Consider the following 11,783-nt stretch of genomic DNA (forward strand, 5'->3'; position numbering starts at 1 on the left):
GTAAATTTATTTAAAACGTTTTGAATATTCCGGTTCTTCGGTTCCAAGTCTAGAACCGCCGGTTTTAACCGGAACCGAACCGAACCGAACCGAACCGGGAACCGTTTAGTGCAAATTCTGAGAATTGAGAACCGAACCGGTACACACATTAGCGGTTCTGAGGCACCGGTTCAGTTCCGGTTATTTTTTGCTCACCCCTACTCAAACTTCAATAATTTACATCTGGTCCATAACTTTATAAGTTTATACATAAATGGTATACAAATTTACTATATATGTATAAAAACTTATAAAAATTTGTAAAGTTGTATATAAAAATTAGTAATTTTTATATATGAGGTTATCCAGGACAAACACCGGTCTGTCCTTCCGAATCGGCCCGACCGTACCGGGTCTGAAAACATTGGTTGGGATTAAAAAACCTATGCAACAAAAATAAATAAAATATAAAAAATAAAAACTTTTGCATCGACATCTTTGTAAACCTCTTACTAAATTACCACCCGTGTCATATCTCGTTCATCGGCCGACTTGTTCTACATCTTCTCATTAGCAGCCTACGGTACGTTCTTCAACATCTTCTTCGAATTCAAGTACGAATTTATTCTCAAGCTCTGTTTTTTATATATGGGTTTTAGATATCTTCTAGGGTTTAACTTAATTTCTATTTATTCACAACATTCAGTTGTTTAGGGCTTTATTTGATGCACACCAACTGTTTGATAAAATTCCACAATTAACAAACAACACATCGCAATATATACATATACAATAACCCTTTTCATTTAATTTCAAACTATAATGTATGATGAATGATTGATTCACCCTCTATATTCGATAGACACCGAGGCAGATTAATGTTTAGATTTTGAATATTCATCATGAATAATAATATTGTTAATATTATGATGCTCAAAATATCATTTTTATTAAGGGAGTGTTTTGGATTTCTAAATGTTTGATTGGATTCAGTTAGCAATTTGTGACAACTAGCCCGTTAACAGTTAGAACAAACAAAAACCACACATGCGCTGCCATTACGTTTTATATCTTTTGTTATAATCACCATAAAAGTATTATCTATGTAATTCAACAGTTTGGTTCTTGATGTTTGGCAGATGTCACAACGAGGTGTTTGGCAGCTTCAGAAGCTGATAGTGAGCTACTGTAACTGGGGCGGAAGTAGTAGGGGCATTAGGTATGTTATTTTTACTTACTTTTCTTAAAACTCTTTTTAACAAACTAGTATTAAAGATTTTAGTTATCTGTATCTAAAGTAAAGCATATCTACGATTTAGCATAAAGAATTATCTAAGAAATTAAATATTATTAGTATTTATCTCCTATTAAAATGCTAAATAAAGAGTCTGAGTTGTATGACATACATCGTGCAGGTTAACAGTTTAAATTATCACATAAAAGCTACTTTTTTTTTGCAAGCTTAATAAGAGTTACGTATCTATTACAATATTACTTTTTTGCATATTAGTACTCTAAAATTACACATTAGACTTCAAAGGTACAAATGTGTGTATAGGAATTACGTTTAGGCTATAAATATGTGCTTGTTTCTTTTTTATCTTTTTAAATTTAGTAAAAAAAATTACCCATTTAGTTTAAATTATGACATAAAACCTTCGTTTTTAGCAATGAAAGTGACTAATATTAAATATTTTCTTATCTGTATCTCAACTAAAACACATTTACTATTTTGATAGCATAAAGAATTATCACATAAATGAAATACTATTAATATTTATCTCCTAATTAAAATGATAAACAAAGAATCTGAATTGTATCAGACACGTTATGGTAACCTCTAATGGTCTAACCGTGCGAATAAACATGATTTCTGTGATCCTAAAAAGAACTACTTATTTTATCTATTTTCTCTTATTTTTTGTATTAGTACTCTATATTTACACATTTGCCATCAAAAATACAAATGTATATAAGATAATTACGTTTCTATGCGCCCCGCTTGCGGTGCGCACATATAATGTATATATATGTGTGAACCCTTGAGTGGGCAAAGGTGAAATTGCACTAATTTTGACGTTATTTTACTAATCTCGTGAAAATAATGTTAAAAGTGACGGAAGGTTAATCAAGCATCATGTGGTGAAGTTGATAGCTGAAAGACAAGGGTACATGCACCAATCGGCTGGTGTCCCGAGGTTGAGTGTTATGTGCCTTATGTCCAAGGCTTGATGCAAAACTACTATCGAGCCAGGGGGTCTCACTCGAAGCAGCCTCTCTATTCCTACGGGGTAGAGGTAAGGCTGTCTACATCTTACCCTCCTCAGACCTTACCATAGCTTTGCTATTGGTGGGATATACTGAGTACGATGATGATGATGATGATGATGATGATGATTTCTTTTCTATGTTTTAAACTCAGTCAAAAACACACCAATCAGTTTAAATTATGACATAAAATCTACTTTTTACAAAATTTGTAAAATAAAACGAGTTAAACGGTTCGACCCGTTTAGCTAAACATGTTCAGAAGCTGACTAACAACTTCCTATTGAATGTATAGGGCATTTATGGAATCTGAACTGGCATCATTTAAGGAAAGCAACCCTCAATTAGAGGTGGTTACCGAGCTTAACCGTGGTCAACACCCATATTTGAAAGGATTATACAGTAAGACTCCACATTGCTTATTTAATGGCAATTTTTTTGTAAATAACTTGATAATTTTTAACTTATGCAGAGAACAAGAACGAGCGTGTTGTATCTGTTATGAACATGACCCCAGAAGACGTGCATATGTGTGCAACCCGGCTTAGAAATTCACTGGGAAGAAAGGTGGTGAAGCTGAAGACCCGACATGTCACCAAACACCCCAGTGTGCAAGGAACATGGACAACCGACATGCAGATTTGAAGCCTGAGATCTTCTGGTTTGTTTCTTTTACGACCCACCAACCCGGTTAGGATGATAAAGATTTGGAAATTGGTTATTGGCAGTTAATTAACTTTACAAATACTTCATTTTTTTGTTTTGAGATTTATAAGACTGTTTTGTACAATAGTTTGGTCTGTATTATTGCGCTGTGTTGTGAATTTGGGTTGTCATATCCTACCCATTTGATAAATGGGCCATGTTCGGGTTGACTTATTTTAAGCGGGCCAGGTTTGGGTTGACATATTTAACACTATTTAATTAAATAGGCTGACCCAGCAACCTCTTTAGTTAAACAAGTTAACTCGCTGATCCACTTGTGAAGTGTTTAACCCATTATTTTATTACCCATCAACCTGATTAACGCATTTACAACTTGATCACTACTCACCAAACCATCAACCTGATTAACGCATTTACAACTTGATCACCATCAACCTGATTAACGCATTTACAATGGTTAAATGGTTGTGTTCGTGTTAAACAATTTTTAATTGTTTAGGTTAGGGACGATGTGTTTTAGGCTAATAAAAGCGTGGTTCGTGTTCGGTTGACCAATTCAACCTGAAACAGGTCAACCCGATACCATGAACACCCCTAATTGGGTCATGTTTGGGTCTGCTATAACCTTGCTCGGTTTAGGTTTAGACAGGCTTTTGTAAAAAGTTCACAACCTATTAAGGGCTATTTGAACTAGGGTGGTACTAACTACTAACTCACTGGAACATGTTTTAAATAACAAGTTTTTGAAGAGTGGTATGCTTTTACTTGCATAATTTGAGTGCACCTGAATTGACCTGTTTATCAAATTTGTTACTTAAATAAACCCATAATAAATTGCTATATCCACCACCACACATATTGGAAATGATATCATCAACCATTTTGGTTTGTTTGTCACCCTTTTCATCTACAAACTTCAATCATTTTCAACTGGCACTAATGTTTAACCGTACGGAACATGTTTTATCAACTGTCACTATGTAACATTGCCAAATGAATAGTTTTACAATAGATATACAAGATCATCAAATAAATATTTTATTTTTTTGTTACAAGTGTCTATGACTATCGATGTTATAAATTATAATGAATGATTATTAGTGGCCCAATTACTGTGTTTGAGGGCCTTGATTGTAGACACTATGATGACGTGACATGCTATGTAATAATAGTATAATACCAACACACACAATCGACTATTAATTATACTTATTATTATTATTATTATTATTATTATTATTATTATTATTATTATTAACAACTTGAGTCAGATACCATCACGAGATAATAAGATACCTATTTCATATTTTAAAGTTACAAGTTTCAATCATCCTTATATTCGTTGCTTACTAAAGAGTATAATTAGATTTAAAAAAAGAGAAAAAGAAAAAAAGTGACATGATTAGATCCTTGTTGTTAATGCATGCATGATCTAAGATTTGATCCACCATTATGTTATGTTTATTAAAGTGACAGGTAAGAACATCATTATACAAAAGTGGGAGCTCAATATTATTACTAGGTGTGTGACCTAAAGTGATTTTGGGGCCAATATCTTTCATAACTAACATATAGATACAAAACTAAAGGTTTATGGACCCTCTCACACCCACGGAAACATTACACGAAGTTTGTGGGTCTGAGTTTATTCCAAGCCGGTTAGGCGCATTAGTTAGGGTTAACCTAACGGGTTTGCCGGTTGGCCAGTTTAACCCATTTATTTTTTTAATTTGTGTTTTATGTCATGGTTAAAAATTGTATTCCAACAGTTGACACTTAAAAGAGAATGTGACATCAAGTTTTTATAACATAATTGTTTTATATATTTATACACGTTTGTATTTTTAGTTATAGGTTTTTAATTCTAAAGTTTTAAGAATGTAAATAAAAAGACAATATAGAAAAGAATCTAGTTAAAAAGATCGTGTGGGTGTCCGCCTGCCAAGACTTAACTTGATTTTCGGGTTCATGTCAATTTTTTCAAGTTCAATATCGAGTTAGACTCTTAACCTGTGAACACAACCGGTTTAACACCCATTTTCAAAATATATTACAAAATATGGTATATCCAATAGAAGAAAAAAAAAATGAAGCTAGTTTTGAGGTGGGGGTTAATTGGTAATTTCACTAAAAAGCAAGAAACCCAACTTTTGCTTTGAATTTTGAACTCTTTCTATTTGATAACCAACATCCATATTTTTGCAACAAAAAAGCTTCATCAGATCATTTTGTAATATACATGAACTCCTTTCATACTTACTCTCCCCATCCATCACTTCCATGCACATCATTGCTCATCTATTCATGCAGGATCCCAAGAACACCTCTTCAACATCAAGGTATATATGTTTCTTCTACATCTAGTTTCAATTCTGTAAACACAAATGAATGAACTCTAGTTTCTGCAAGTTAATTTGCTCTTTCATGATAGAATGATAATGGACATATAACCCAATTAATGGTTTCATACACGAATATGTAGTGTGCAAGATGCGTGAAAAACGACATAATTAAAATCTTAATCATGAGTTCTAACCCGTTCATGTGATTAATTAGTTGTTTATTTCATTTCTTAGTTTCTTTTAGTTTACCCCCTTAATCTGTAATTAAAGGGAGCTTGATGTATTAGTTTATTTAATTCCGTAATACTGTATCATATTTCTCTTTGTATACGCTTTTATGTGTTTTCTTTCAAATACGGCGTTTATCAAACGTTTGCTAGAACGTATCAAAACTTAATTGTCTCCCTTTCTTGAAAGATAAAATATCAGCTAATGTGCATCTCTTGGTATACAAGGTGTCTAAGGTTACAAGATTCAACAGAAGATTATCTTTTGTAATTTAGAAACTTAATTAAACGCAATTTAAATAATTTGACTATTCAAATTTTGGGTTCATGGACCAATTGGTGGTCAAACATAAAAGCTTTTTGTCCAGTATCTGGATTCTGGACCCATTTTGGATTGTATTGTTTTTCTTTTGTCAAGAATTCTTCTTTGTAGACAACTTTTGACACAACTGTTATTCCAAATCTAAAGTGTAGGCAATCAGACATTAGTCTTTGATCACCACCGCTTTGGTCACTATCTCACACCGCTTTGGTCACTACCTTGCGATAGGGTTCCCGCGAATTGAGTAACAGGACAGAATGTGTTTTCGGGTAGAAATAACATAGGGGTTGAAACATGTCTAGTAACATTATTACAATAAAAATAATAAACTGATTTACAAGGTTTTATGCATTAAAAATAAACTTTGCATGACTTCTATGTGTCCAGCTCGTTCGACCGTCTCTTTTAACTAGGAGTTTTTCATTATACAAATTTGACCCGCTTGAAATAGAAATATAACCAAAATTAACTTATTCATACAACTTTGCAACAGGAAACCTTGGTATCAAAGAGCAATGGAGCTCACTAGTCTGTGGAAAATTATTTATCCAAAATCTCCGGAAATCACTCCATCACCAAACCAAATCTTAAAGAAGAATCGTTCCACGCCCACCAAGTTTACTACCACAAGAAACACCACACCTGAAAGACAAAAGCTTAGAAAGTCGACTTCCTTAAACGTTGTCACCTCATTCACCCGTGTTTGCCTATGTGTCCCTATATCTTCCTATACCGATGTTGTGTTCCATGTTGGCGTGCCACCTAGACGAAGCAACACTTACCCGCGATCCAAACCATTTCCAAATTGTGTACAAGATTTGACGACTGCAATAACGAGCATAGAAAGGAGGAGGATATTTAGAGGGAAGTCTTTCAGATGATGTTTTGATGAGAAGACTTGTGGTCGAAGAGGACGCGATGATGAAAGAAAGAAGGCGAAATGAGTTGGAAGTTTCGAGGAAGAGAAATGGCAAAAGAAGGAGAAAGCTTGGTCCAATCCCTTTAAGTAGAATGGTTTTGGCAGAAGAGGATGGATTCTAAGCTTCAATCTTTGTTTCCCATCTAGCAGTTGCTTTTGGTTTTCCAAATTAAAATTGCAATATTCATTTTGTTTGCTACTTGAAAAGCTTTCTAGGAAGATCATGCATACAAACATGAAAAGGGGATTAAACTTGTATTGTTTACCATTTAAATGTTATGGTACTAGATTGGCCAACCAATTAATTTTGGAGATATGGAGGCTCTTGCAGTCTTGCACCTAGGTTTCTTGCTACCAATGTATAATACCACCTTTGACAAAAGGTTTACTAGGGAAACTTCTCACCATATGAATAGTTAACTTTCTAAAATGTGCATTGACTATTCTAATTCGTAGAATGAACTTTTAATGTTAGTTAGTGCGAAAATGAATTTCACGTGGAGGTTTTTGAGCATTGGTTGCAATTCCTCCTCGTGGAGTTCGTTTTCAAACTAACATTAAAAGTTTGTTTTGGAATTTTGAGCATTCATTGTTCATTATAATAAAAAGTTGGGTATTAATGTGCTAATTAGTTATAGGAATTTTCCCTTTGAGTGGAAGTTGTAATGCTAACTTTACCCAAAGGCATTCAACCATATAGTTTCACCTCATTTTTACCCAAAAGAGATAGATACTTCTAACTTTTACCCAAATTACACTCTACCTATTTTTCTAAATAAAACTAGTTATATATTCGAAAACATAAAAACACAATTTCATTAATAAAAATAAGTCGATAACAAACACTATAACTCAGATTGAAATAACTAAAAACATAAAAAAAAACTAATAATCACAAAATCAGCCCTACTTTGTGGCTATGTCGCGTTTACGTTGAAATATTACTTGCAAGATCTGCTCTGTCATATTGTCATGCGATTTTAGAAATGTCTTCATATCCCAAACAAAATATTCATGTTGGATAGCCTTGTGTTGCTTTTTTATTTATGTTCATGTCGAATAGCCTTGTGTTGCTTTTTTATTTATGTTCATGTCAAATAGCCTTGTGTTGCTTTTTTATTTATTTAAATTTTCAATTTCACCATCTTCTTTAGAATATTTTCTCTCTATGCAAAATGGTCAAAGGGTGGTTTGTCTTGTGTGTGAAATGTGAATTGACTTGGTGTAATTTAAATAAACATGCTTTGTGTATGCAGATATTTTGTGTAGTATTGTGGGTATTGAAACGGTTGGGGTAGAATTGGTCATTTGGTCCATTTTGACTCGAACCGCCTTTTGGTTGAGATGATTTCCGGATGGACTTTGATTTTTTATTTTGTTTCAATCCATTTGAGTAGAAGATATATGAGTACTAGAATAAGGTTTATAGTTTTGTGGTAAAAAAATGGCTTTGTTTTTAGGAAAAATGGAGATAGTAGTGGCCATGAATTATTCATCTCTCATTTGCTTTTATTTTGATGATTGTCTCTGAATTGAGGCATTTTCTATTCATTTCATTCCTCCATTTTATTCTAAAAACTTTCATACACGCATTTAAGATAAATCTCTTTTTTTAAGTTTTGTTATATTCAAGAATCAAACTCAATAAGAGAGAGATCAAATCCAAAATAGAAGAGTTGTGCTACAACTATCACATTATTCATTTTTGTGTTGTAATTTTTTTGATGATCACTACCATTATCTTTGTAAAGAGTCTGTAAGGGATTCACCATATTTGTTGGTGATCTGTGGAGATGTGATCACTGCTAGGGGTGTTCATCGAATCGAATAACGAATTTTCAAGTTAATCGAATCAAATAATCCGAAAAATTTATTTTTTTGTTGGTATTGATATTCGTATTCGAATAAAGTTGAATTGTTCGATTCGAATCCGTATTCGTATTATATGTCATATTCGGAATTCGATTTCGACATGTATTTGAAACTCGAATTCGAATCGAATACGAACCGAATTCAAATAAATTCGATTTGATTCAAGTTCACCTATGTTAAAAATTTCAAAAACCAAAATCATAATTGTAAAACACACATATATTAGTTTAAAGTAGTTATAGTACCATGTGATAATAAGTTCAAAGTTAAAATACAAATAGTTTGAGATAAGAAATAATTATATGTGCGATTGGGTTCAAATATTTTGTAATGGACATTATTATATATTAATTTGAATTCGAATTTCGAATGAATAATAAATCATAAATTCGTATTCGATTCGTATTTGATAACTATATTCGAATAATAATCTAATCGAATCCGAATTTTTTAGAAAGAATTCGAAACTTAATAATCGAATTCGAATCAAATCGAATTTCGAGTGTTTCGAATTCGAATCAAATTCTAAACACCCCCAATCACTGTCGCATGAGATTAATGAAAGACTACCTTTGAATTAGTGAGACGGTTGATGTGACATTCGTCATTTTCGATTTAATTTATGTTTGTATTTGTATTGTGAACCCGACCCGTTTGTCTTTCGAATTCTTTGATATTAATAAAATAGTGGTTTTCATGTTACAAACGTGATTCACACTTGTTGGATCGCGAACATCCTTTATGGTATTTTAAAACGCTCATTTTATGCTCAAAACGACTTAAAACGAACTTTAGGGACTAAACTCGCCACATAACCAAAGCTGAAGACCAACCCACCCTGTTAGAGCGCCGCGCCGCGCAACCAGGAAGGGAGAGGTGGTCGCAGGTGGCGGCCATTCACCTGCACAGTTTCAAACTCGTTTTTGTTTATAATAACTCCTTAAACCCCCAACTAACCATCTTTAATGTTTGTAATATCATTGGTTGAACTTGGTGGCAATACACTAACCTTTTCCTTATAAATACCAACCCATTTGCACCAATTTCCAGCTGCTATCACTTCAAGCACTCTCTCAAATTAGAGTTATAAGCTTCATTCCCATGTTCTTGACAGTTTGACTTTTTGAAGTCAAACAAAAGCTAAACTTTGATTTGAATCCGTTTTTGGTGATTAAGTCTTGTATTTTATGTTTGTTTATGTTATAATACCCTTCTTCTTTGTTTTCCCTTCTTCAATAATGGTTGAATTAGGTGTTTATGCCATTCTAAGACAAATTTACATGAAAGGGGTATTTTAGTCCACTTCAACATTTTGATTCATTTAAGCTTCCTGTTTTTGTTTAAGATCTGAGTTTTAAGAGTTTATATTAGTTTTATGGTTTTGGGTGTATGAAAACCAACCTCGGTCTCATACCGAGTCATGGACCGAACTGAAACCGAACTCTCGTTTAACTCTTTATTTCATTATTTTAAAACAAGTTGTATATAAGATTCAAATGTTTAAGTTCTTTTATTTACTGTTTGTATTTGTTATTATGATATGGTTATGTTGGACCCAAACTTGGTCATATACCAAGTCTTGAATCAACCAAACCATACAAACCGAACCAAACCGAGTTCACTAGTTTAAAACACACTAGTTGTGTTTTGGGCCACCGAATCTCATATTTTTCTTTAAATATCTTTTTATAAACTGGTTATAAATGTTTTCTCAAAGTATTTGGTATGTACGAACCAACTTGATCTTATAACAAGCTTGGACCGACAAAATCGAACACCCGCTTAACATTGATGTTCGGAGTTTCTTCCTCATAGAACTCCTAAGTTAGTTAAGTTTTTGTTTTTGATGAGTTATCTCATAACATATGTCACTTCGGTATGTCGGGTTTCGGACTTGACAACTTATCAAGACCCGAATCGACTAAACCGAACAACCGTTAAAATCTTTTTTGGTATTTATCTAAACAAAGGGTCGTGCACTATTACATTAAGCCAATCCCCACATATTTACTTAACAAAGGTTAAGTACAACTTATGGATAAAAACGCCAATGCTCGATTTCGGGATAACTTACTTCTTTTCAAAACCGTCACTTAATTACTTAAGTTTTACACTTTAAACCCCAAAACTTTGTTTATTTGTTTTTACTTGTCTTTTACTTTACTTTAAGTTTTCTCTGGACATCCTACTAACTTAAGGATATTTTTAACATAGGACTCGTACGTTAAATCTTTAAGCTCGTTTTCCCGAAGCTTCCTCTTGAACCATTTATACACCAAAGTCACATATCCCATGTGAGTAATCGCACTCCCCCTTTTTACGCTTTTATACTTTTGGGGGTGGCATGCGTACCATATTCAAACCCACATGTTTTGTGACCTCATTACTAAACCCACTATTCAAACATTATGTGTCCATGTGAATATTTGCTCATTCTTTGTTTATGCTTCAAATTGTTTTTATGCTGTTGTTGAGCCTCAATAAGTATGATCAAACGCACCCCTAACTACTTTAGTCTTGTGCAAGTAGAATAAGGCCTCATTCTCCGAGTATTTTGGTTGTTACCAAATAGAAAGGAGCCATAGTTAAATACTTTACATTTACAATGGTTGTTGCATTATTCTATTTACACATGTGAATTATGATTTTTGTAGCCCTGCTTGCGGTGCGCACATATGATGTATATATGTGTGAACCCTCGGGTGGGCAAAAGTGAAATTGCACTAATTTTGACGTTATTTTACTAATCTCGTGAAAATAACGTTAAAAGTGACGGACGGTTAATCAGGCATCATGTAGTGGCGTTGATAGCTGAAAGATAAGGGTACATGCACCGATCAGCCGGTGTCCCGATGATTGAGTGCTATGTGCCTTATGTCCAAGGCTTGATGCAAAACTACTATCGAGCCGGGGGTCTCACCGGAAGCAGCATCTCTATCCCTATGGGGTAGAGGTAAGGCTGCCTACATCTTACCCTCCTCAGACCCTACCATAGCTTTGCTATTGGTGGGATATACTGAGTACGATGATGATGATGATGAATTATGATTTTTGCCTCATTATATAAATATATTAAAAACTAGTGTATTACTCACAAACATTCGTGTTGATCAAATTTATTTTTATGCATGTTACAGGTTTACTTTTAGGTTGCTTGTGAAGATTGAAGACTCATCACTTAGATTTTA

General features: G+C 33.5%; 1 protein-coding gene across 2 annotated transcripts; it reads left to right on the top strand.

Moving 5' to 3' along the window:
* The first annotated feature begins 508 nt into the window (after positions 1-508).
* LOC143553299 (large ribosomal subunit protein mL43-like) lies at positions 509-3,071 on the top strand. 2 transcript variants are annotated; one of them, XM_077043326.1, is made up of 4 exons: positions 509-562; positions 1,119-1,198; positions 2,543-2,649; positions 2,720-3,071. In XM_077043326.1, the coding sequence occupies exons 2-4, from the start codon at positions 1,119-1,121 to the stop codon at positions 2,890-2,892; spliced, it is 360 nt and encodes a 119-aa protein (XP_076899441.1). In that variant the 5' UTR covers positions 509-562; the 3' UTR covers positions 2,893-3,071. The 2 variants fall into 2 exon arrangements, with proteins under 2 accessions (XP_076899441.1, XP_076899440.1); XM_077043325.1 differs by having other exon boundaries at positions 521-593.
* The last annotated feature ends 8,712 nt before the right edge of the window (positions 3,072-11,783 follow it).

Source organism: Bidens hawaiensis, unplaced genomic scaffold (assembly GCF_021521415.1).
Source record: "Bidens hawaiensis isolate Kalapana, Puna unplaced genomic scaffold, B.hawaiensis_p1.1 tig00017165_1, whole genome shotgun sequence".
Classification (NCBI taxonomy): Eukaryota; Viridiplantae; Streptophyta; class Magnoliopsida; order Asterales; family Asteraceae; genus Bidens; species Bidens hawaiensis.